The following is a 25660-nucleotide window of genomic DNA, read 5'->3' as shown; positions in this document are numbered from 1 at the left end:
TGGAGCATTGCAGCGCCCTCCCCCAACGGGAGTGCTCAGCTGTGCCCACGGCCAACCTCCAGCACCTGGAGCGCTGTCACCCCCAATGCCCACCTCGCCGCCCCATGGCCTCCTCCTCCGCTTCTGGGGCCAGACAGCGGCTCCCCTGAGGGCCAAGCTGGACATCATCGGCAGGGCCGGCGGGGTCCATGGGAGCAGCCTCGGCTCCAGTGAGACGAGGTGCGTGGGGGGATCACTTTACAAGCCTGCTGGGGCTGTCATTATGTTCAAACAGATCGGCTTGTTGGCCCTCTCCTGTCCCTCCATGGCTCTGCCAGGCTGTGTATCTGTTTTTCCCATCCCTGGGGGACCTGGGGGGCCTGGTGGCCTCCGCTCCATGCTCCATTCCCCCTCCCCAGCGATCTTTCTGACGCACCATCCGACCCTGTCACCCCCTACCACCTCAAGAGCCTCAGTGGCTCCCTATGTCCCTGTGTCTGACATGAGCCTTAGTCACCTGCCACCCCCCCATCGCCTCACTCCCCAACAAGTTCTCTTTGACCCAGTGACCCTGGCCACACCCCTCTGACCCTGGTCAGGGCCTGTCTTTCTCCCTCTTCCTCCCCACCCCCCCCCCCCAGCTGAAGTCTCATCTTCCCAGATGCTTTGCCCAGCCCCCTCACTCCAGGCTTCCCCTCTGTGGACACCCTCCGACTTATTCTCTGTCTGGTTGTCAATGTGGGCCTGCTGTCTCCTCCATCTCCTTCCGGGCTGTTGAGAGACACAAGGAGCTATTGAAACCCAGTCTTGAATTAGGGATGCCTAGGGAAGCCTTGGGGGGGGGGATCACTCCTGGCCCATTTTACAGATGAGATAGCTGAGGCTCAGCAAGGAAGGACCCATGACCTGGCCGGGTAAAACAATTTGTGAGTTGAAATGGCAGAACTCGACCCCAGGCCTTTGGGCTTTTGTGCTGCTTCTCCACCAGACCACGGGCCCTCCAGCAAGCTCCCTTCTGCAGTGGGTTTCTTGGCTCTATTCCTAATGGTCTCAGGAGCCCACCCTGTCCCAAAGGTACCTACCAGCTGCTGACCAGGGCTTCCCAGTCTTTGCAAACAACAAACTTGAGCAATCGATTCTAGGAATGAGGGATCACCCCATCATAAAGATGAGCCAACTGATCTTCAGTCCCTACTTTGAGGCATTCACAATGGTGTTGCAGAGATGAGGAACACACTCAGGAAATGCCCGGAAATGATCCCAAGGATGACCAGTAAGAGGAGAGCTAGGACTAGAGCGTCCTGGAGCAAATTGGGCTGGGTGGGTCCTTCAAGGCCTCAAGAGTGACCCTGCCCTTCCAGTTCTGTTTCCTCCCCTGATCTTTGGTGCTGTGGTCTGCTGCGCTATCTGTCTGGGTGTGCTGGGAGGGCCACAGGCCTCCTTCTGCAGAGCCCACGGGTGTCCTGCACACACCTGGTCCCAAGAGGAGCCGAGGGGCCCCAGAGGAGGGGGGGTGGCCCTCTCCCAGGAGTCTTGATCCACTCCCACACTCAGCAGGTCCATCAAGGGCCCCATTTCCAGAGGCTCTCATCACAGCCGCCCATCAGAAAGGGCCTGTAGCCATCATTCTCCCATTACACAGATGGAGAAACTGAGGCTGTGAGGGAAGTGCCTGTGGCAGGAAACGAGCTCAGGTCCTCCGGAGGCTGTCCAGCAAAGTCCTGTCAGAGCTGGGACGAGAACCCGGACCTAGCCCTCAGCAGAACAGCTCTTCCCTACCTTAAACCCCTTCTTGGACCCTGGGCAAACCCCTCTCACAGGCTCAGTTTACTCAGGGACCTCCCAGGGCTCCATTGTTTCTCTGGGGACTCTTTGAGGGTCTGAAGGAGATGCTCAGGCCCAGAAGCCTGTGCCCATTCTGTAGGTGATGAAACTGAGACCCGGTCATGTGGCTGCTTTAGTGACTACGGCTCCTGCTCCCTCTGGGGGCCTGCTGACCAAGGGGAAGGGAGGAGGGCAGCTGCCAGTGCTGGGCTCTGCCGCAGGAGGCTTCAGCTGAGCCCCGGCCTAAGGGGGAGGCCCTGACCCGCAGACACAGCGGTGCCCCCGACAGGCAGCACTGCTGGATCCCTCTTGGGCTCGGGAGCCCCGTGCTAGGCCTGCCCCTGACACCCAGCCCGGGCTCCCCCTCCAGCTGTCAAACCGCAGAGGATGCTCTGGGGGCCTCCTCCCTGCAGCTGCTTTGTCAGCACTGATGACTTTCTGGGGCCGGCTCCCAGTCCTTCTGAGTCATCCCAGGAAGGGGGAAGCCCCAGGCTGGGGAAGTTCCCCTGGAGCTTTGGGTGACACCACCCTTCTCAGTGCCACGTGGCAGGGATTCAGGGGAGGGGAGGACAAGGCAGCACCAGCTGCTGAGGGTCAGTGGGATATGAGCCCAACAGGGTCCCCAGGGGGCCAGGGAAGAGGCTGGGCAGACACCCTCATTCCCTCACCCCACCTCTACCCAAGGACCGTACATCTGTGGGGAGGGGGGAAGTCTGTGATTGTGGGCAGAGTTAGGGGTCAGTCTAGGGTTAGCTCATTGCCAAGCTCAGGGGTCAGTCTGTAGTCAGGTCATGGCCAGGGTCAGAGGTCAGTCTGTGGTTGTGAGCAGTTAGGGGTCAGGTCATGGCCAAGATCAGGGGGAAGAGTTAGGGATCAGTCTGGGGTCAGGTCATGGCCAGGGTCAGGGATCAGTTGGTGTTGGGGTCAGGGTGCATGTGTGGCCAGAGAGAGCCATTACTGGCAGGGGGTAGTCCTGAGGGGTACAGTGGGCAGCTCAGCAAAGGGTCAGTCTGTGACTAGAGTCAGGGGTCATCCTTTGACCAGATTTCCCTGATCCGGATTTTTTTTCTTTGTTCTTACATTTCTGTAGGCACGAGCAGGCCCGCAGGTCCAGGCTGCACAGGTCCAGGCCATGCAGGAGCCCTGAGTCATAATCTCAGAGCAGACGGGCCTCCAAGAGCAGAGAACAGGCCCCGTCCTAAACACCGGGAGCCGTGGGTGAGTCGTCCCCTCTCTCCTTGTACTCGCTCATCAGTGACGAACTTTCCTGAGTGTGTAAATGAGGGAACCGGAATTTCTGGCCTAAGCCAGTGGGACACCTGCGAGAGGCACAGCAGCTCCCAGCAGCACCAGGAAGTGGAGGGCGGCTTCCCCACTGAAATCCTTGAGTGGCAGGAGCCCCAGCATCCCCAGAGGTCACAGTGATGGGCTCCCCAGAGCCTGGTTCTGCCCCAGGAGACTTCAGGGGGAGTCCAGTCCCAGCCTGAGCCTCGCCTCCTATTGGGCAGCTAACAGGATGTGTGGGCTGAGGACTATGGGGTGTGAAGGGTCAGTCTGAGTTCACACACCTGGTTGGCAACAGGAAGGACATGAACAGAGATGGGCTGCCTCCGTCTCCTTCTTTCTGCAGTACGCTGAACCCCTGGTTCTCCCAGCTCTGCCTCATCAGCCTGTGACAGTCCCCACAGTCGGCCCCTTGTAGCATGCCCGGATCTCACCCACTGGCTAGCATGAGGAGCCTGAGAGGGGGCAGATTGGCCCTTAGCCCTCAATGACCTCACCTCTGCCCACCCGGCGTCAGTGGGAAGAGGCAGGAGCACTGCCCTGGACAGAGCACCAGGGACACCAGGCTGACCCCGGGGCCTTTCTGCACCTGCATAGCTTCTGTCCCACCCACTGGCTACCTGGCCCCAGGCCCACGCCCACACAGTGGGCCACAGGCTGTGCCCCAGTGCTTTACTTAATGAGTCCATGAGCACGTACAAGCACTGTGTGCCAACATTGTGCTGGGCACCAGGGACACCGAGAAAGACAAAAGCCAACTCAGCTTTCTCGTCAGTGGGCTTCCCTCTCCCTAGATCCACTGCCAGTTTGCTCAGGCCACCTTAGGTGCTCCAGCCAAAGCTACTGCACCAGAGAGAACCAGCCAAGGGAATGTGATCACAAAAAGAGAGTAGGCAGAGCACCTCTGGGAGAGGAGGTCGAGGAAGGTTGTCACAGAAAAGGAGGAGGGAGAGGAAAGTGTTGGGATTCAGCAGAGCAGAGGTGGTGGGCGACTTGGCAAGTGACAGTTTGGGGAGGCAGGAGGAGTGGAGCACATGGAGGCCTCACCAGGACACCTGGCCACCAAAGGTGGCTGGAAGGGATGGACAGAGGGAGGCATGGGAGGGATGGACAAGGGCAATGAAAACCAGCCTGCCCCTCCTTGGGGCCCCACCAGGAGAGCCCTTGCAACCCATGGAGGTGATCAGCCCGAGACCGGCCCCTGGCAGGGCCCCTGCCCTGCCAAAGCTAGGGCTCAGGGGCTGCTGGAAAGCTGAAGTCAAGGTGACACCTAGTGGTCATGATGACTCATGACAGGCCCATGGAGTGGTCCCGCACCCTGGCACCCTGAAACCTTTCCAGAATCAGAGGACCCTGCAGCTGAGAGGCAGGGCTCAGGCAGAGCCACATCTGGCCAGGAATCACTTCTGCATCCTCCTTCCCGCTGCCAGTGGGCCATGGCTCTCCTGGGAGGGGCTGAGCCTCCTGCCCTGGGCTGCCTCCTGCCCTGTCCCCATGGCTGCTACTGCCTCTGTCCTCTGGGGCCAGGCAGAATGAGGCTTAGCCCCCCACCTGGCAGGGCCCCTCTAGTGCTGGAGATCAGTTCTCTCATCAGCTTCTCCAGGCTAAGCAGGTGCAGACTCCTCCCGCCCCGCCCCCCCCCCCACTGGCCCTTCTATGGCCTGGACACCAGACCCTCAGGCAGGCGGCTGCCTCTTTTGTGTATCCCCACCTGCCCCTGAACTGTGGGCCTTCACTTAGTCTTCCAGTTAGGGCCGGCCAGGGTGGAGGGCAGAGGCAGAGTTGCTTCCCTGTTTCCCGATGCTCCAGTGCTATAGGTCTTGGTCTCATGGATGTGGATGCCTGCCTGTCCTGTATGATCTCTGCATGCCCTCCAATCCCAGGGGACCCCCAGAGAGCTCCCAGACTGTAGAGGAGCCCTGACCATGAGACCAGCTTCTCCCTCCCTCTGGGGAGCTCCTTCCTTCTGTCCCCTGGCACCCACCTGCTCCTATGTACCACAGTGCTCAGAACTCTGGACCTAGAGCCAGGCAAAACTGAGCTCCAATCCAGCCTCAGACACTTACTAGGTGTGTGCCCCTGGGCAAGTCACCGAAGCTCTGTCTGCCTTGTTATCCTCAGCTGTAAGATGCCTCCCAGAATGGTGTTGAATATTAAAATATAGTTTTTGTATCTGTCTGTCTCCTACAAACAGATAAGAGAAATAATGTTTAATCTCTCCTACAAAATTAATAAACAGATCAGATAAATTATAATATCTTAATCTCCTACTAACCAGATCAGAGAACATGATATCCATACCTGTCTTCCTACAAAACAGATCAGAAACAGACAGAAAAAACATAATATCAGTTTCACATTTTGTCCCAAGAAGAAATACATAATACATAATCATGTGGAGATTCCCCTCCTAAGAAGAGAGCCCAGGGGACTCCCCATTTCTGAGGGTATATATGGTTTTTGTCCACTGATTACAGGGCATTATGAGTCTCAATAGTATGATACAGTAATCAAAGGCAGTTTAACAATTTCAGTTATAACAAGTATGGAGGAAATACCAAAGCATCATGATAAGATTACAGGATTCCTCCCTTCACCGGCAGCAGCCAACACCGGTCACATTCGGGGCAAGACCATGAAGAAGGCAGTGCGGGTCATCATCGAAAAGTACTACACCCGCCTGGGCAATGCCTTCCACACCAACATCATCCCCAGCAAGAAGCTCCACAAGATCGTGGGATATGTTACTCATCTGATGAAGCGCATCCAGAGAGGCCCTGTGAGAGGTATCTCCACCAAATTGCAGGAAGAAGAAAGAGAAAGAAGGGATAACTATGTCCCTGAGGTCTTTGCTTTGGATCAGGAGATCATTGAAGTGGACCCTGATACCAAAGAAATGTTGAAACTCCTGGACTTTGGCGATTTATCCAACCTGCAGGTTACCCAGCCCATGGTTGGGATGAACTTCAAAACACCCAAAGGAGCTGTTCAATGTTTACTTTTGCCTTCTTTCCAATAAACTTGGGAACCCCCCAGGAAAAAGAAAAAAGATTATAGGATTCAAAGAGGCTAGGATGAGGACACCCAGATGTAAGCATAATAAAATAGGGATTTATGGGGGCGGCTAGGTGGCTCAGTGGATAGAGCATGGGCCCTGGATTCAGGAGGACCTGAATTCAAATCCAGCCTCAGACACTTGACACTTACTATCTGTGTGACCCTGGGCAAGTCATTTAAGCCCCATTGCCCTGCAATAAAAACAAAAACAAAAAAATAAAATAGGGATTTACTATCCTGAGGGAAAAGAAGTTACTAGGTAGGGTCTTTATCTGCTAACTATCTGAGTTCAGTTTGGAGTTCAGGTGAAGGACATTTTGCTCCTATTAATCCTATTAATCCAGGGTTTCATAAAAAATACTTTTGGATAAGAAGATGCCTCCATCAAATCCAGGTGATCCATATATTCATATTAACATTGGCTATGAGGATTAAATGAGGTCATATTTGTAAACATGCTCAGCATAGTGCTCAGTATAGCACCCAGTAGGTAATGTAGAAACATTTATTCCCTTCCCCCACCCACAAGCCCTAACACTGCAGTCTCAGCCCAGCTCCCCATCTTCTTGGGAGCTTATTCTTGGCAGCCAAGTGTGAGACCTGACATCTGTCCCCATTCAATCCCAATTCTGGGAGACCTTCCTGTACCCAGACCAGGTGGTCCTGTGTTACCTTAGCCCATCATGGGATTGATATGGGGCTTAGGAGAAATCAGAAGTTTCTCCTGTGAGAAGCAAACCCAAAGATGACCAGATAACAGAACAGACATATCAGGAATCAAGGGACTATATAAAGTTTAGACTGACCAACTAGAGATCAGTGTTGGGGTGACTTGCAACCTGGATCGGGAGGCTAGCTCACCCAAAGAATTGGAAGCTTATCATGAATCTTGTGAAATAAAGAGATTTATTAGGAGAGAGGAATCTATGGCCAGGGACAGGTCACTTGAAAAACCTTCCCACCTGAGGGAGAAAAGGTCTGGTCTTTTGTATGTTTACAAAACAAAGGGGAGGAAATTACAAAGCAGGAAGAAATTCAAATACTGGGAAGGGCCAGATCCCCAGGAGGGGATCTCTAAACAATGGGGTATCAGTAAGATATGCAGCCATCCCTCCATATGCTGCATATCATTTTACAGACCTTGGTCTTGCTTATCAGCTACCTGGGTCTAGCTCGGTCACACCTTATTTCTGAGCTGCTTTTCCCTTGAGAAAGTAGGGATTCCTTGGGGATTGGGATCTGTGGGTTTCTTGGGGTCCCACTGCATTCTCACAACATTAGAATGGAAGGGGAGATAAAATTCTATAGCAGGAAAATCAATTAGGTGTGACCACTACCTGACTGGAGCTAGGAGACAGAGATAACCTCTGAGGTCAGGACCATCTTTGCCAAAAAGTCCCCCTCAACTCTCAGGAGTATGACAAGCATCCAGGCTTTCTCCATCCCACCCCAAAAGGGAACTTTCCAGTTTCAGGCGGTAACCCCATCTGCCCTCTATAAAAGCTTTGTCCTTCTGCTAAGAAATGGGGGAGGGGGGATTTTAAAAGTCACTGGTCAAAAAATGGAAAAGGAAAGAAAATGAACATCTGGCTAAAGATTGGGAAACTGTTTTCAGAAATGGTCCTGTGGCCTGAGAGCAGCTCCTGGTAATGGCAAGAAAGCAGGGAAGGGCAGCTAGGTAGTACAGTGAATAGAGCACCGGCCCTGGAGTCAGGAGGACCTGAGTTCAAATCCAGCCTCAGACACTTGACACTTACTAGCTGTGTGACCCTGGGCAAGTCACTTAACCCCAATTGCCTACCAAAAAAAAAAATCTGCCTGTCTCCTGCTTGAGGAGACAGGTACCTCAGAGAAACATGCGTCTCTGAGGAGTCCAAGGGCTTCTCTCTTGCTTTTCTTTCCCCAGCACCTAAATAAACCATTATTTTACTCTAACTGGATTTGTGTGCAAGAGGTTAGGATCCTTTAAAGAGGAATTCCTAAGAACTCCTCTCCCAAACCCTGACCAATTTCCCCCATAACAGTCCCCATGCCTAATTCACAGTATCTGTTCTGTCTTGGCATAAGCCAGCAGCTCCTCTGGCCTTGGTCTGGGACCTCCCGGATGGCATCCTGTTGTCTTTAGCTGCTTCCTTCCTTCCTTGGTATCTCATGATGGCCTGCCTACCAGGGCTGCCTCCATGAGACAGAAGAGAGAAACTTTCTTTTTGAACTTCATCTCTCTATATATAATGTATTTATTTATTCATTTGCTTCCTCTGCTACTATCATGATGACTCTGAATTTTAAAAAGTTTACCCAATGCACACTTCACTTTGTTCTGGCCTCTCATTTTCATTCCATACATTTCTTGTATACAGCAGATTTGTTGTTGCTCAGTCATTTTTCAGTTGTGCCCAACTCTTTGTGGTCCCATTTGGGGTCTTCTTGGCAAAGATGCTGGCATGGTTGGCCATTTCCTTCTATAGCTCATTTTACAGATGAGGAAACTGAGGCAAACAGAATGAAGTGACTTGCCCAGGGTCACACAGCTAGTAAGTGTCTGAGACCAGATTTGAATTCAGAAAGCTGAGTCTTCCAGACTCTAAGCCTGGCCACTGTGCCACCTAGCTGTCCCTAAAATAGATTGTGTGTTTTATTTTCTTAACTAGTCGGCCACTCTCATTTTATTGCATTGTTTAATCCATTTATAATCAAAGTTATAATTGCTGGCTTGTGTTTTTGTTATGGGGAGAATAGGTGGGGGTTTGAGATAGGGGTAGGGGTTTGGGATAGGGTTAGGGGTTTGGGGCCCTTAGGAATTCATCTTTAAAGAATTACACCGTCTTGCAAACAATCCAGTAGAATAAGATAATGGTTTATTTAGGGGCTAGGGAAGGGAAACCAAGAGAGGAGTAGCTCTGAGATACCAATCTCCTGGAGCAGGAGACAGGCAGATACCTTTATAGAGGACTGATGGAGGCGATCATCTGACTGTGGAAAGTTCCCTTATTGGGGGAGGACCATCCCCCACTGGTGGTAGCTGGGGGAGTTGGGTGAGGGGTGGCTGCAGATCTCTCAAGCCGTCTCTCTTCTCCTCATGCCACAAAGGCAGCAGCCACACCTAATCTTATCTTCCCAAGGGTGGGAGAGACTGGAATGAAGGATGGTGGTCCTGGAGCCAGCTCAGTCCCCATCCAGTGCCACTATCTCTTTAGGTGTGTCTGTCCTTTGGTTTAGTTTCTCAAGGAGAAGGTTCTTTGATTTACCCCAGAGAACCTCTGGGGTGCACTAGGACCATAACATTTTCCTCTTTTTCTTTAATACTATGTTTATTTTCTCTATCTTTTACAGGACATTGTTCCTGCAATTGATTTGGTTTAAACTCCTTTGATGTCAGTCTGTTCCCACAGCCTGCTCTCCCCTTCCCCTGCACCTGTCTGTCTGCCCTTTACTAAATTCTTAAATTAGCTTGTCTTCTTTCATTTATTAATTCATTAGATTTCTGGTCCTCATTCAGTTAAATGATTTGTTTAAAACCTTCCCCCTTCTTCCCTCCAACCTTTTAATTTTTAGTTTTATTTTTTTCTCTCTGAATTTAGCAACATATCCCCCAACCTACCCCCCACATTTCCACTCCTAAAGTAAAATAAAGTCCCACTTACTTGTAGTAATCTTATCCAAGAAAAGCTAGGCGGTACCGCCCTGGGGGGGGGGTCCCCTGCTGGGAAGGGCTCTTTGAAATGTGGTATCTGCAGCAAGATTAAACCTGGGGACAGTGGCTGTCCCTTCCTAGGATTCCACCAGATGGGTGACCCCGCCCCCTCCTTAGAACCTCAGGCAAATCTCCAGAGCGGGAAGTTGGGAAAAGGGGCTAAGCTGCCTTGGGAGAGAGCCTTCCTCAGCTGGAAGGTCCCAGTTTGGATCCAGTCCCAGCCCTTTTCCCTGCCCTGCCCCGCCCAACAAAACCCCCATTTCTGCTGAGTTGCTGGAAACGCGAGGTGGTTTTCTGTGCTCTGTGTCCACGCCCCCGGAGACAGCTGGGTCTCTGCAGCGTTTCCCAGGCGTCAGACCGCCTTCTACGCCGTAATTACTTTCTGGTAGTCCTTGCGTGTGTGTGTGTGTGTGTGTGTGTGTGTGTGTGTGTCCCGCTCCTCAGACTGCGCGCGCTCGCTCCTTGCCAGTGTGTACGCTCCATCACTAGTGGGGGAGAGTCAGAGACAGTAGAAGGGGCCTCCGGGCCAGCACCCTGGACAGAGCTAAGAGAGCGCACCTGCAAGCAGGGCAAAGGCAGCATGAGCGGCCGGCCCTGGTTCTCCTCTGCCTGGATCTGCGGTCAGCGTCTGAGGAGCAGAGCCCAGGATTAGGAGTCAGAGCTCCAGGGATCACCTTGAGGGGCCCGGCCTCCCCAGTCAAAGAAGTATGGGCTGGGGGCAGTTCGCCAACCTGCGGGGCAGGGTGGGGCCGAGGAGGGGAGAGGAGTGAGAACAGCCCCCAAAACAGTCACTAATGGGGGGGGGGTCCCGAAAGATGCAAACCCAATCAAGAGGACTTCAATAATAGGGTTATAACAGCTGGCATACATAAGGTTTACAAAGGGCTGTGCACATGTGATCTCATCTGAGTCTCACAAGACCCCTGGGAGGTAGATGCTGTCACTACCGCTCCCTTTTACAGATGGGAAACTGAAGCTGAAAGAGGGTCATGCAGCCAGTTAGAACTCAGGCCTGCCTACTTCCAAGCCCAGAACCCCATCCCCCAATTCCACTTTGCTCTCTTTAAGCTGAAAAGAGAAGAGAAAGCTCCCTACATCTTGTGCCCAAAGCTTGATACCTTCAAAGAAAGACTGACAGATGGAATCAAGAGGAATAGGTCGCCGAAGACAACAAGACAAGCAATTCTGATGAGGAAGGAAAGGGGAAAGTGCTCAAAAGAAACCTAATGTGGATACACAGAGAACTCACCAATTGGCTTAGGGTTGTTTAAAAAAAAAAAAACAGCAACAGAGAAGTTTGAAGTAAGGGCATGTAGCAGGGTTGGCATGTGGCAGGGTAAATACAGCAGAAGCCAAGTGTCTTGCCCAGGTTCACACAGCCAGGATGTATGGAAGGTAGGACCTGAACCCAGGTCTTCCTTGCTAGGAGGTCAGCTCTAGTTGGAGGACCCACAATAGGCAGCAGATCCCTTGGACCAAATGAGCCACATCCTTGGGTCCTGAGGACCCTGGCCCAAGTGGTGGCTGAGCATCCAGGAAGGGGCGCCCTAGTCACCAAGAAGCTGCAGGGCCTTGTCCACAGCAGGCCAGGACCAACTAGCCCAGCTCCCTCTCTGGACAGGGTTATTAAGCTCGTGGCATCAGGGAAAGCCTAAGATGAGGGACCAAGCCTTTTGCACAGTATCCAAGGAAGTCTACCTCGCTCTTCTCATGGAAGAGATGGAGAGATGTTCTCTAGAAAGCATTAGAGCCAGAGGGATCAGGGCCTGGTGGAATGTCTGGGTATGGACTGAGGGCATTTCTCTGCACTGGACCATGGCTGTGACCTGGAGAAAGGTATGGATGAGAGCTCGCCCACGGGGCTGACGCAGCCTGGAGGGAGAGCTCACACATAAGGCTTTGGTCAGGGCCCAAATGACTAGGACAGACTAGATCTTGGGGGAATTCTAGGCAAATCAAGTTTAATAGGGGGGCAGCTAGGTGGCGCAGTAGATAGAGCACCGGCCCTGGAGTCAGGAGGACCTGAGTTCAATTTCGGCCTCAGACACTTAACACTTACTAGCTGTGTGACCCTGGGAAAGTCACTTAACCCCAATTGCCTCACCAAAAAAAAAAAAGTTTAATAGGGACGAATGCTGGGGTTCCAAACATAGACTGTACAAGACTCAGAGCAGTGAGGTCTCAGGGCAGTGAGGTTGGAGCCCCGTTTATCTGGGTGATACTGGGGATTTGGGCTAAGAGTGAACTTGGAGACAGAGATGGAGAGAGACAGAAAGAGACAGAGAGACAGACACAGACACAGAGAAAGAGAAAACAGAGAGAAGAGAGAGAAGACACAGAGAGAGGGGAAGAGGGGGAAAGAGATGAGAGAAAGAAAAAGAGATGAGACAGGAGAAAGGAAAGGGAGGACAGAAGAAAAGAAAGAAGAAAGTGTAGACAGGGTATGCCTGGAACACAGTAGGCACTTAATAAATGCTGGTTGGTTTGACTTGGATAGACAGCTAGATGAAGTATTTATTGAGATGGTCACATAACACTCTAATGGGGAGCGAAAAGGAGAAAGGGTATTCTGTAAGCACTTAATCAATCCCTGTTGTCTTGGAAATGGCCAGGAAGTGTGATAGAGAGCCTCTATTACTGTCTCTGAGGACAGCATTCTCCTGGTTCTGCTCACTTCACTATACATCAGTTCATACAAGTCTTTTCAGGCCTTTCTGAAACCATCCTGTTGTCATTTCTTATAGCACAAGAATGTTCCATCACCATCATATACCACAGGTTGTTCAGCCATTCCCCAGTGATGGACATTCCTTTGATTTCCAGTCCTTAGCCACCACAAAAAGAGCTGCTAGAAATGTTTTTGTACAAATAGGTCTTTTTATCGTTTGGGAGATATCTTTGGGAAATAAACCTAGCAGTGGTATTGTTGGATCAAAGGGTATGCACAGTTCTACAGCCCTTTGGGCATAGTTCCAAATTGTTCTCCAGGATGGTTAGATCAGTTCACAACTCCACCAACAGTGGATTAGCGTCCCAGCTTTCCCACATCCCCTCCAACATCCAATATTTTCTGTTTTTGTTATATTTACCACTCTGAGAGGTGTGAGGTGATACCTCAGAGCTCTTTTAATTTGCATTTCTCTGATCAATAGTGATCTAGAGGGACAGCTAGGTGGCACAGTGAAGAAAGCACCAGCCCTGGATTCAGGAGGACCTGAGTTCAAATCCAGCCTCAGACACTTGACACTTACTAGCTGTGTGACCCTGGGCAAGTCATTTAATCCGAATTTCCCAATTGCCTCACCAAAAAAAAAAAGTAATCTAGAGCATTATTTTATATGATTATAGATAGCTTTGATTTCTTTGTCTGAAAACTGCCTGTTCATATCCAATTGGGGAACAACTTGTATTTTTATAAATTTGACTCAGTTCTCTATATAATTGAGAAATAAGGCCTTTATCAGAGATATTTGTTCCAGAAATTCTTTCCCAGTGTTCTGCTTCTTTTGTAATCTTGGTTATATTAGTTTGTTTGTGCAAAAACTTTTAAATTGTATATAATCAAAAAGATTTATTTTACATTTTGTTTTACTCTTTATATCTTCTTTGGTCTTAAATTCTTCCTCTGCCCATAAATCTGACAGAAAAAAAATTCTATTTCTAAATGCTTACATCAAAAAAATAGAGGAAAGATCAATAAATTGAGTATGAATTTTAAAAAAATTATAAAAGGCAGCAGCTATTTGGCACTGTGGATAAAACACCAGCCCTGGATTCAGGAGGATCTTAGTTCAAATGTGGCCTCAGACGCTTGACACTTACTGGCTGTGTGAGTCTGGGGAAGTCACTTAACCCTCATTGCCCCACAAAACAAAACAAAACAAAAAACAAAAAAACTATAAAAAGAACAAATGAAAAATCTCTAATTAAACACCAAATTGAAAATCCTAAATATTATAGGTGAGATTAATACAATTGATTGCAAGAAAACCATTGAATTAATAAATAAAGCTAGGAATTGGTTTTATGGGGGTAATCAATAAAATAGATAAACCATTGGTTAATATGATTTTTAAAAAGAGAAAAAAACGAAACCACTAGTATCAAAAATGAAAAGGGTCAATATAACACTAAAGAAGATGAAATCAAAGCAATTATAAGGAGTTATTTTGCACAATTATATGCCAATACATTTAATAATTTAAGTGAAATGGAAGAATACTTACAAAAATATAAACTACCCAGATTAACAGGAGAGGAAATGGAATATCTAAATAAACCTATTTTAGAAAAAGAAATTGAACAGGCCATAAATGAACTTCCAACAAAAAAAGCAACAGGATCACATGGATTTACAAGTGAATTCTACAAAACATTTAAAGATGAATTAATTCCTGGAACACTATGTTAACTGATCCAATCATTCTGGAGAGCAATTTGGAACTATGCCCAAAGGGCTATAGGATTGTGCATACCCTTTGACCCAGTGGTAGCACTACTAGGTCTGTATCCCAAAGAGATCATAGAAGAGGGAAAAGGACCCACATATACAAAAATATTTATAGCCACTGTCTTTGGGTGGCAAAAAATTGGAAATCAAGGGAATGCCCATCAATTGGGGAATGGCTAAACAAGTTGTGGTATATGAATGTAATGGAATACTATTGTGCTATAAGAAATGAGGAGCAGAAGGATTTCAGAGAAACCTGGAAGGACTTACATGAACTGATGCTGAGTGAGAGGAGCAGAACCAGGAGAACATTGTACACAGTAACAGCAACATTGTGTGATAGACTTGGATCTTCTCAGCAGTGCAATGATCCAAAACTATTTCAAAGCACTCATGATAGAAAATGTTCCCCACATCCAGAAAAACGAACTGTGGATTATGAATGCAGATTGAACCATACTGTTTCTATTTTTTGGCTGTTTTTTTTCTTTTTTGAGGTTTTCCCTTTGTGCTCTGATTCTTCTTTCACAATATGACCAATGCAGATATGTGTTTAATGTGATTGTACATATATAACCTATATCAGATTGCTTTCCATCTTGGGAAGGGGAGAAGAAAGGGAAGGTGGGAGAAAAATTTGGAGCTAAAAATCCTATGAAAACAAATGTTGAAAACTACCCTTACATGTAACTGGAAAATAATAAAATATTTTTTATTTTTAAAAATATCAATTAATTCCAATATTAAATAAATTATTTGGAATAATAGGCAAAGGAGTCCCACCAAACTCTTTCTATGAAATAATATGGTGCTGGGGCAGCAAGGTGGAGCAGTGGATAGAGCACTGGCCCTGGATTCAGGGGGACCTGAGTTCAAATCCGGCCTCAGACACTTGACACTTACTAGCTTTGTGACCCTGGGCAAGTCACTTAACCCCAATTGCCTCACAAGAAAGAAAGGAAGGAAGGAAGGAAGGAAGGAAGGAAGAAAGAAAGAAAGAAAGAAAGAAAGAAAGAAAGAAAGAAAGAAAGAAAGAAAGAAAGAAAGAAAGAGAAGAAAGAGAAGAAAGGAAGGAAGAATATGGTTCTTATACCTAAACCAGGAAGAGCAAAAACAGAGAAAGAAAATTATAAACCAATTTCTCTAATGAATACGGATGCACAAATCCTAAATAAAACACAAGTTGGAGACTACAGCAATATATCATAAAGATTATCACATTGTAACCAAGTGGGATTTATACCAGCAATGCAGGGATGGTTTAACATAAGGAAAACTATTAGCATAACTGATTATAACAATAACAAAAGTAACACAAACCATATGATTATATCAATAGATGCAGAAAAAGCCTTTGACCACATACAAGTCATTCCTCTTAAAACACTTGAAAGCATGGGTATAAATGGATTTTTCCTTAAAATGATAAGGGGCATCTACCTAAAATCACCAGTAGGCATGATTGGTAATGGGGATAAGCCAGAAGCCTCCCCAAAAAGATCAGGAGTGAAACAAAGATGCCCATTATCTCCAAAATCATTTAATATTGTATTAAATGCTAGCAATAGCAATAACAGAAAAAAAGAAATTGAAGGAATCCGATTGGGCAATGAGATAATAAAACTATCTCTCTTTGCAGATGGCATGATGATATACTTGGAAAATCTAGAGACTCAACTAAATAGTTGAAACAGTAACTTTAGTGAAGTAGCAAGATATAAAATAAAATAAAATTTATTGTTAAATAAATTATCAATGTTTCTATAGATCATCAACAAAACCCTGCAAGAAGACATAGTAAGAGATAACTCATTTAAAATAACCATAGACAGCATAAAATACCTGAGAGTATACCTGCTAAGACAAACCCAGGGACTACATGAAGATAATTATAAAACAATTTTCATACAAATAAAGTCATATTTAAATAATTGGAGAAATTTGATTGTTTGTGGGTGGGCAAAGATAATAGTAATAAAAATGACAATTCTATTTTAATCTACTTATTCAATGCCCTCCCAATTAAATTACCAAAAAAGTATTTTATTGAGGTAGAAAAAAATAAAAAAAATTCATTTGGAAGAACAAAAGGTCAAAAATATCAAAGGAATTAATGAAAAAAAAAAGTAAAGTAAGGAGTTTTAGCAGTACCAGATTTTTTTTTTTAACATTTTATTGTTTCTTTACAATCAGCCTTCTCTTCAGCATGTGCAGTACCAGATTTTAAACTACATTATAAGGCAGTAATTCTCAAAACTATCTTGTACTGGCTAAGAAAGGTGGATCAGTGGGAAAGAGGAAACATACAATTCACAGCAGGAAATTAGTCTGGTAACCTTGTGTTTGACAAATGTAAAGATTTAAGCTTTGGGGATGGAGCCATTCCACACAGCAGCAGCAGAGGCAGCAGCAGAAACAGCTGCACGGCCAAGATGTGTGATGTCACGGAGGATCAAACTCCTGGGTTCAAAGAGGTCTTCCAGCTGTTTGACCGCACAGGGGATGGAAAGATCTTATACAGCCAGTGTGGGGACATGATGCGGGCCTTGGGCCAGAATCCCACCAGTGCTAAGGTGCTCAAGGTCTTAGGGAATTCCAAGAGTGATGGTGAGAAGATGACCGAGGAAGAAGTGGAGGTGTTGTTGGCAGGGCATGAGGACAGCAACGGTTTTATCAACTGTGAAGAGCTAGTCCAGATGGTGCTGAATGGCTGAGAACAAAAGTCCCCTTTCCACAAAGAATCCCCTAACTTTCTCAGTGTGAAAATGATCCTCTCGCCCCTGAAGCAACTAACTATATTGTCAGGGTTACCAACATTCTTCCTTCCAACCCCTACCACATGTCCTCTTTGGCCTACCTGCTCTCTGCTTTCACCAAATTAAACTTGCTAACTGCTCCTAAAAAAAAAAAAAAAAAAAAGATTTAAGCTTTGGGGATAAGAATTCACTACTTGGTAAGGGAGTGTTGGGAAAGTTGGAAAGCAGTCTGGAAGAAATCGGGTATCTTACACCATCTACCAAGATGGGGTCAAAGTGGATGGATGGACTAGCTATGAAGGGAGAGATCATAAGTAAATCAGAAGGACATGCAACATATTACCTATCAGACATATGGATAGGAGAACAATTTGTGAATAAGCAAGGCGTGGACAGCATTGAAAGATGTGAGATAGCTCATTTTGATTGCATTAAATTAAAAGTTTTTGTACAAAACAGAAGCAATGCATCCAAAATTAGAAGGGAGGCAGAAAGCTGGGAAACAATTTTTGTGGCCAGTACTTCTGATAAAGGCCTCATCTCTAAAATATATAGGGAACTAAATCAAATTTATAAGAATCCAAGTCATTCCCCAATTGAGAAATGGTCAAAGGATATGAACAGGCAGTTTTCTGATGAAGAAACCAAAGCTATCTATTCCCATATGAAAAAATGCTCTAAATCTCTAATGATTAGAGAGATGCAAATTAAAACAACTCTGAGGTACCACCTGACACCTATCAGATTGGCTAAAATGACAAAAAAGGAAAATAATAAATGTTGGAGAAGCTGTGGGAAAATTGGAACACTAATGCATTGTTGGTGGAGCTGGAATCATGCCCAAAGGGCGATAAAGCTGTCCAAACCCTTTGACCCAGCAATACCATTTTTGGGTCTTTTTCCCAAAGAAATCATGGAAAGGGGAAAGGGACCCACATGTACAAAAATATTTATAGCTGCTCTTTATGTGGTGGCAAGGAATTGGAAGTTGAGGGGATGCCCATCAATTGGGGAATGGCTGGACAAGTTGTGGTATATTTTTCTTTCTTTTTTTTTTTTTCAGTGAGGCAATTGGGGTTAAATGACTTGCCCAGGGTCACACAGCTAGTAAGTATTAAGTGTCTAAGGCCGGATTTGAACTCAGGTCCTGCTGACTCCAGGGCCGGTGCTCTATCCACTGCACCATCTGGCTGCCCAAGTTGTGGTATATTAATACAATGGAATACTATTGTGCTGTAAGAAATGATGAGCAGGAGGAGTTCAGAGAAACCTGGAGGGTCTTGCGTGGGCTGATGATGAGTGAGATGAGCAGAACCAGAAGAACATTGTACACAGTATCATCAACATTGAGTGTTGATCTACTGTGATGGACTATATTCTTCTCACCAATGCAATGGTACAGAAGAGTTCCAGGAAACTCATGATAGAAGAGGATCTCCAAATCCAAGGGAAAAAAACAAACTGCGGAGTATAGATGCTGAATGAACCATACTATTTCTTTTGTTTTGGTGCTGCTGTTTTTTCTATTTTGAGGTTTTTCATCATTGCTCTGATTTTTCTCTTATAACATGACTAATGCAGAAATAGGATTAATGTTATTTTATATATATATATAACCTATATCAGATTACCTGCTGTCTAGGGGAGGGGAGAGGGAGGGGAGGGAGGGAGAAAAATCTGAAATTGGAAAGCCTGTATAAACAAAAGTTGAGATCTATCTTTATATGTAATGGGGAAAAAATAACTTTATTAATAAAAAAATAAATTAAAAAAAAGTTTTTGTACAAATAAAGTCAAACAGAAAGGTTGTGTTCATGCCCCACTCTTGCCACATACTGGCCGTGTGATCTTGAGCAAGTGATATACCCCCTTACTACTCTAGGCAACTCTTTGTGGGGGGGAGAGGAAAGAACACATATTCATTAAGCACCTAATGCATGCCAGGCACTGTGCAAAGTGCTTTACAAATATTATTTCATTTGCTCCTGTAAGAAACAAGTAAACTGAGGCAGGACCTCCAGTCTGGTGCAAAGCAGGAAGGCCTTTATTACAATAATTTTTTTTTGCAGGGCTTTATTACAATCTTGCAAGAAAGGTTGTACACCCCAAAGAAGTTGCATGCACCCCATGACTGTTTCACAAAGAGTTTATATAGGTCCCTAATGCAAGGATTCCCTGCCCCATTTCACCTGAACCTGTTACTCTGGATTCACATTCTATAAGGGGTACCACCACCCCTCCCCCAGACATGGTGCCACCACTGCCCACGCAGACCCTGAGATTTTAGGACTCTTTGTTATCTAACTTTAACTCAGGAAGGGAAATTGGGGAAAGGAGATAAACCCCCTGGGGTTTGAATAATGTATGTAGTCTGCTCTTAACTGAAGGGGAGCATCCTCTCCTGGTTAACTCAGCAGGAAAAAGGGAGGGAATGGTGGGGGAAAGGGGAAAAAAAAAACCCTTTGAACTTATGAGGAGAACACATCTGATTCTCTCACTCCTGTTAGAGGAGGTGCTAACCAACATCGGTGGAGGGGCTTTTCTCGCCTAGGAGCTCTCTGTAAAAATGAATACACAAGTCTGGGCCCTGTCCTCTCCCCATGGCCAAAGGGAGGCAGCAGTCCATCCGTAGCCAAGAGTCCACATGGCTCCATCAAAGACAGGCCATGCCCACTAACCTCCTCTCTCTTACCTAGATGAGGGGAGTGTTGGGTCTTCCCGATGGTCATTGAAATAATGACCTCTTTGGCCTAGATCTTTAATTCAGGGACCAAACTCTATCCAGCCTTGGTGGGAGCCATGGGCAGGCTGGAGCCTGCCCAGAACCCACCCCCTCTTCCTAGAACAGCTTTGGATCTGTGGGAAGGGAGGCTGGGCCCACCAGCAGTGATGATCTACCTTCAAGAGCTTCATGGGGAGGAGTTGGGGAGGGAGCAGGTGTGCCGAGTGGTTCAGGGAGCCAGCAGGTGCCGAAGGACAGAGGACTCTGGGCAGGTTTTATTGCAGGCCAATTGAACCTATCAGTATGGGTGACCTCACCCTTCCTCACTGAGGAATAAAGGTGCCAAAGCCACGTCTGCAATTGTTCTCTCTTTGCTGCCAGCCCAGGTTGGGGTCTGGTCTGCTTGGGTCCAGGCAGCACCTCCTACAGATGGACGGGGCAGAACGATTGGGATTAGCCCCTGGGAACCACTCCTCATCCTCAGACCTTCTTCTGCTACCACTAGCCACAGAGCCCATCCTCAGACAGTAAGTGTGTCTGCCCTTGTACCAGCTGGCCCAGCCCATTCCCAGGGGTGCAGACCACAAAGGGGCTGCGGACTACGCTCCAGTTGCCTCCTCTGGGGGATTCTTGTTTCCCCCACCCAAATGGAGGAAGCCCCAGCTCCAGCCCGGCAGTGAGGCCTGAGGCACATAGGATGAGCAGAGTGGGAGGGGGAGCAGAGGGTCGGGTCTTTCAGGCTGTACGCTGAATGAACCCTCCCGTGTAGACTTTGGGATGATCCCGAGGCCCAGGACGTGTCCCTGAAGAGTGAGATGAACGATGCTGACCTCTCCAGGTTAGGCAGGTAAGCAGACACCCTCCCCTGCTGCAGTCTATGAAGCATCAGGTCTAGTTCTGGGCACTCACAACACCCAGGCCACTGGGGCAAAGATCGGGGAACAGCAGCCCCAGAAGACCCTGCTGTCCTCGGCAGCATTTACAGAAACAGCGTCCAGAAGGGGTGAGGTTCCCCCCCCCAGACCCAGTCACACCATCTAGAGTTGAATCCTGGGAGGAAGCAGCAACTAGCAGCCCCGATACGTCTCTGGTGCTTTCTCAGGAGGGAAGGGGCGCCCCTCATTGGCAGCTAGCACATGAATGTTCAATGGTGGGCAAGGATGGGCCAGAGGAAGCCCTGGGTCAGGGACAGTTTGGACCAGGCAGCTGCTCTGCAATGGGGCTTACCTGCCTGCCCACACTTGGGGCTGCCTTAATCACTGCAGTTAGGTCTTATCCCACACTGGCCTCATTTAGGATGGGACTGAAGTGGCTGACCAGGGATGGTGCCATTGTATGGGGTGGGGGCAGGTCTGGCCCCTTGGCTCTGTGTCCTGCAAAGCAGCTGTTGGCCAGAGGAGAATTTAGATACCAATGTCTGCAGGCAGGTGTGTCTATACAGTGCATGCATGGGCATATTTGTCTGCATATCTGGGCCTGTGTGTACATGGTTCTGATAAGGGGAATGCAGTGTCCCCTAAGGAAGGATGCTGAACTTGCTGGCCCCCTCCCTAGCCCTCCCCAGCTTGGGTCTGTGTGTGTGTGTGTGTATGTGTGTGTGTGTGTGTGGGTGGGTGGGTGGGTGCACGCACACACGCTCATGTGCATGTGTGTATGCTCATGCGTGTGTATGCCTTGTGTGCACATGTGCATGTATGTGTGTGCTGTGTGCACATGTGCTCATTCATGTGCGCTGTGTGTGTACACGTGTGTACACGTGTGTGAGGGGCCAGTGATCTGGCTGCAAATGCAGGGAGAAAGGACCCAAGTGGCTCCTCCCTTCCCCACCCTTCTGGGAGACTCAGGAGCTGGTAGTTAAGGGAATGATGGGAGTGGAGAGGAGTATAGAGGGCAGGCAGTCTGGCCCAGAGGAATTCCCAGTGAGGGAGAAGCAAAGATAGGACTTGAGGGGGCTTCCTGCTATAGGCGGCTCTGATTCACACGATTATCAAGCCCCTACTTTGTATCTGGTGGGCCACTAGGGGAGCGCCACAGTGCATGTAGCGCCAGGCTTGAAGTTAGGAGGACCTGAGTTCAAATGTGACTGCAGATACTTAGCTGTGTGACCCTGGGCAAGCCCCTTAAGCCCATTTGCCTCAGTTTCCTCATCTGTCAAATGAGCTGGAGAAGGAAATGGCCAACTGCTCCAGGATCTTTGCCAAGAAAACCCCAAATGGGGTCGTGAAGAGTCAGATGCAATTGACATGACTGAACAATAACCTGTGTCAGGCACTGGGCCCAGTGCAGGGGGTAGAAGTCCCGGGAGGGCAGGCCCTGCCCTCGGCGAGCTCGCATTTCAGTCCTGGAAGACAGAAAAAGGAGAGGCTGTGCTCCGCCCAAGGCAGCAGCATGGAGTGGGCATGGCCAGGCAGCGATGTGGAGCTCGCAGCTGGCGGCACCTCTCCCCCTTCCAGCCACCTTGTCTGTGAGCCTCGGCCGAGGCAGGGACACGGGGACACAGCCCCGGGAGCTTCCTGCATCCCAGGAGGAGCAGAACATGTGACTTGTGCTCTTGTGTGTGTGGAGGGGACAGTCCTTGTTACTTACAGGCCGCCCCCCCCCCCCCAGGATTTCCGCATGACCAGCGGTGGCAGAATAATAATAGTCGACAGTTATATAGCGCGTGCAGCGTGCTGGGCCTTATGCTAAGAGCTTCAGTCATTATGTCCTTAAGTCCGCACGACAACCCCGGAGGCAGGTGCTACTTTTGTCCTAAGGTAGAAAGCTGCTAAGTGACTTGCCTAGGGTGTCTGGAACCATCTGAACTCAGGCTTTCCTGACTGCAGGCCCCAGCTCTCTGGGCACTGTCAGGCACCCAGCCACCTAGAAGGAAGAGGCAACACATGTAGAGCAGAGCAGGCACTGACTCCAAAGCAGCCACTCCCTGCTTTTCTGACATCACATCGCAGGCGGCTACGGTGGCTCCTTCTGCATCCTGGCCAGGGCGTGCGAGCCCACCCCCCTGGAATCCAGCTTCTCTTCCCCTTTGGACAATCCAATCCGCTCTTGGGGACCTCTCCCGTTTCCCACAATCCTTCGGCTTTCGGGACCCAAAGGTCGGCTCCGGGAATGCTCCAGGGCAGCCGGCGGCTGTCTCCTGGCCTCCTCACTGCCTTTGGGCCTCCATCCACGCCTTTTCTCGGGCAGAGGTCATCCCTCCTGCCAAAGAAAACCGAAAGAAGATAAAGGGGGCAGGATGTGGCCAGAGGCATTCCTCATGTCTGTCCCTTCCCACAGGACATGCTGGGGTTCTACAGCTGTGAGGCCCCTCCCTTTCCCAAGTCCTTGCAATTGGCTTCCCCTGGAACTGCCCTTGCCAAGGTCACCTTTGCCAGCTTCCCAGTTTTCCCCCCAGCCTTGCCCTCCTCATCAGCCATTCCCCAAGACTCTGTCCTGGGCCTGCTCTCTTATCACACGCAGATATCTCCCCACCCCCGGGTTCAAGGGCTGTTACCACGCAGAAGGTGGCCCCCAGACCTTTGTAACCAGCCCGAAGCCCTCTCCTGGGTTCTAGTCACAAATCCCCAGCTGTGCGTTGGCTCTCAGTGCCAAGAGCCATCTCAAGGCCAGCACACCCAAAAGAAAGTTCCCCTGACTCCACATGTCCTCTAAACTTCCCTCTTTCTGCTGAGAACACGACAACCCTCTCAGTCCCTCGTGCCTGTGACTGTGAATCACGGCTACCTCTCACCCAATTACTTCCAATTCACCTGGGGTCTCCGCCTCTTCTGTACCTACTTCTTGGCATGCTGTTGTTAGAAACGTGCCCAACAACTCAAATAGTGTCGGGCGGCTCGAGTGTTGGCATCTCTAGTGTTGCTAGCAAGTCGTCAGCACTCAAAAAATCCAAGCAGGCAGCAGTCGGTGGGTGAAGCCTTCTTTATTCATCTTCACAAAGATGGGCACTCTTCTGAACGTGCTGGAGAGTGCACTGAAGTGAGGTCCCTCACCTCTATTTACACCCCTCAAGGGGTCCCCTCCGGCCAATCACATTAAGGCATTTTACCATTCCTCATTTCCATACTTTCCCCCTATTAACATGTGGCATAGGGGGCAGCTAGGTGGTGCAGTGGATAAAGCACTGGACTTGGATTCAGGAGGACCTGAGTTCAAATACGGCCTCAGACACTTGACACTTACTAGCTGTGTGACCCTGGGCAAGTCACTTAACCCTCATTGCCCCACAATAAAAACAAAAACAAAATGAAACAAAAAGACATGTGGCATAACAATAACAACCAATCAGATTGTACCAAGTGGGCCAATCACAGTGCTAGAAACTAGTCAGGTGGTACCAGTCTACCAATCAGATTTTACAAACTTCTATACCAGGCCATAACCTATTCTGGGCAAGAGTGTTGGCTCCTCCTCAGAATAATGCTGTGTTAATGTATATAACTCTTCAAGAAAGAAAACCTGATTTGGGGTTTGACCAATCAGATCGCTCTGCTTATCAACCAATTAGATTGCGACCTTAGGCCCCAACCCTATGCTGGAGAAAGACTGTCCCCATTCCCCACTAAACAGTGCTTATGTAAACATAACCTTTCAAAACAAAACTCAAGTCGGGGCTTGAGCTCCGAGTCACTTGGGGATCACCTCAGGCACCTCAAGGTGAATTCCTAGCCCAGTCTGACTCCCACAAAACCCAGGCCCCTCTTCAGGCCCTGCTTGGGCCTAAGGCCCAGGAGCCTCAGCTCCTGTGTGCCAAGCGGCCCCCTGCTGGGAGGTTTGGACCACAAAGCAGTTGGCCTGAAACCAGACTCACTCTCTGCCTTTAGGGCTTTGAGAAGAGTCCAAATAGGGTCTTTTCTCTCATTAAACTGGGAACTCCTGGAGGGCAAGGCCTGTCTGTTGCCTCTGTGTCCCCAGTGCTAAGCACAGTGCTTGTCACATGGCATCATTCCTTGTTGACATCTCACTTTCCCTCCCTGCTCCCCTTTCCCTTTAAGATCTGTTGTTAAGTCTTGAGTCTTCCTCGGCATCTGTGACCACCGTTCCTTTCACCTGGACTCCTGCACTGACCTTCTAATTGGCCTCCCTGCCTTGTGTCTCTCGGTCTCCAATCTGTCTTCTGCTCAGCTGCCGAGCTAATCACCCATCTGTGTTGAGCAGCCTTCACTGGCTCTCCGTTGCCCCGAGATCAGATGCAACTTATATATACTGTAGCTTAAAGCGCTCAGTGGTTGGCCTCCCATCTCCCTTTCCAGCCCCGTCCGTACAGACCTGACATTCCAGGCAGCTGGACTAGGGGTCCTTCCTTGCTGCGGATGCTCTCTCCTTGTTCCCTCCCTCCCTGCCTTTCCCCATTTATACCAAAGTAAAGATGGAGGGGGCGGTGGGGGTGGGGGGTTCATATCCCAGCATTCCTGGCCCCTTTACAGCTTACTGGGGCCCCCTGAGAGGAGAGGAGAGATCAGCTCCCTGCTCCCTCCCTTCAGGAGACCCCTAAATCAGGGTTTCTCTCCAGCCAGGATGATGGCCTCGATCCTGCTGCCTGCCTTAGGAATTTTGCTCTGCCAATGGACACTGTCTTCCCAGAGACTAGGTAACATTGCCTCTCAGCTCCCCATGGTCTTCTTGTCCTCAGACATACCAGGGACAGTGACAGTCCCATGGGACCTCCCCTCACCCAGGACATAGTGCAGTGTGTGGGCAGCTGCTCGGGGGTTTGTCTGTGCCCCCTCCCTCCCTCATAAGCTACTCCTACACCTGCATTTGATGGAAGGAAGTCTGGATTGTCCCTTTCCTTAGTCAGGGCTCTTGGGAAAGGCTGCTGCACACCCCATGGTGCCCTTGGCAAGGGACAGACACCACCTATTCCTGACATAGCATTGAAGGTCTTCAGGAGTCTC

General features: G+C 48.8%; 2 protein-coding genes across 2 annotated transcripts; both read left to right on the top strand.

Moving 5' to 3' along the window:
- Positions 1-3574: 3574 nt before the first annotated feature.
- Positions 3575-6106, top strand: LOC122746310 (40S ribosomal protein S17-like). The gene is made up of 2 exons (XM_043991821.1): positions 3575-3746; positions 5691-6106. The coding sequence occupies exons 1-2, from the start codon at positions 3575-3577 to the stop codon at positions 6104-6106; spliced, it is 588 nt and encodes a 195-aa protein (XP_043847756.1).
- A 10614-nt stretch (positions 6107-16720) lies between these two features.
- Positions 16721-17002, top strand: LOC122746309 (myosin light polypeptide 6-like). Its single transcript, XM_043991820.1, has one exon. The coding sequence runs from the start codon at positions 16721-16723 to the stop codon at positions 17000-17002; it is 282 nt and encodes a 93-aa protein (XP_043847755.1).
- Positions 17003-25660: the final 8658 nt, after the last annotated feature.

The sequence above is a fragment of the Dromiciops gliroides genome, chromosome 3 (assembly GCF_019393635.1).
Source record: "Dromiciops gliroides isolate mDroGli1 chromosome 3, mDroGli1.pri, whole genome shotgun sequence".
NCBI classification, from domain to species: Eukaryota; Metazoa; Chordata; class Mammalia; order Microbiotheria; family Microbiotheriidae; genus Dromiciops; species Dromiciops gliroides.
This window is presented reverse-complemented; position numbering and strand designations above follow the sequence as displayed.

What these genes read in the sequence shown, in the direction of transcription:
- LOC122746310 (XM_043991821.1), top strand. Translation starts at nt 3,575, where the DNA reads ATGACCTCACCTCTGCCCACCCGGCGTCAGTGGGAAGAGGCAGGAGCA. An exon ending in CACACAGTGGGCCACAGGCT is followed by an intron (nt 3,747 to 5,690) that starts GTGCCCCAGTGC and finishes CTTCACCGGCAG; the next exon opens with CAGCCAACACCGGTCACATT.
- LOC122746309 (XM_043991820.1), top strand. Translation starts at nt 16,721, where the DNA reads ATGTGTGATGTCACGGAGGATCAAACTCCTGGGTTCAAAGAGGTCTTC.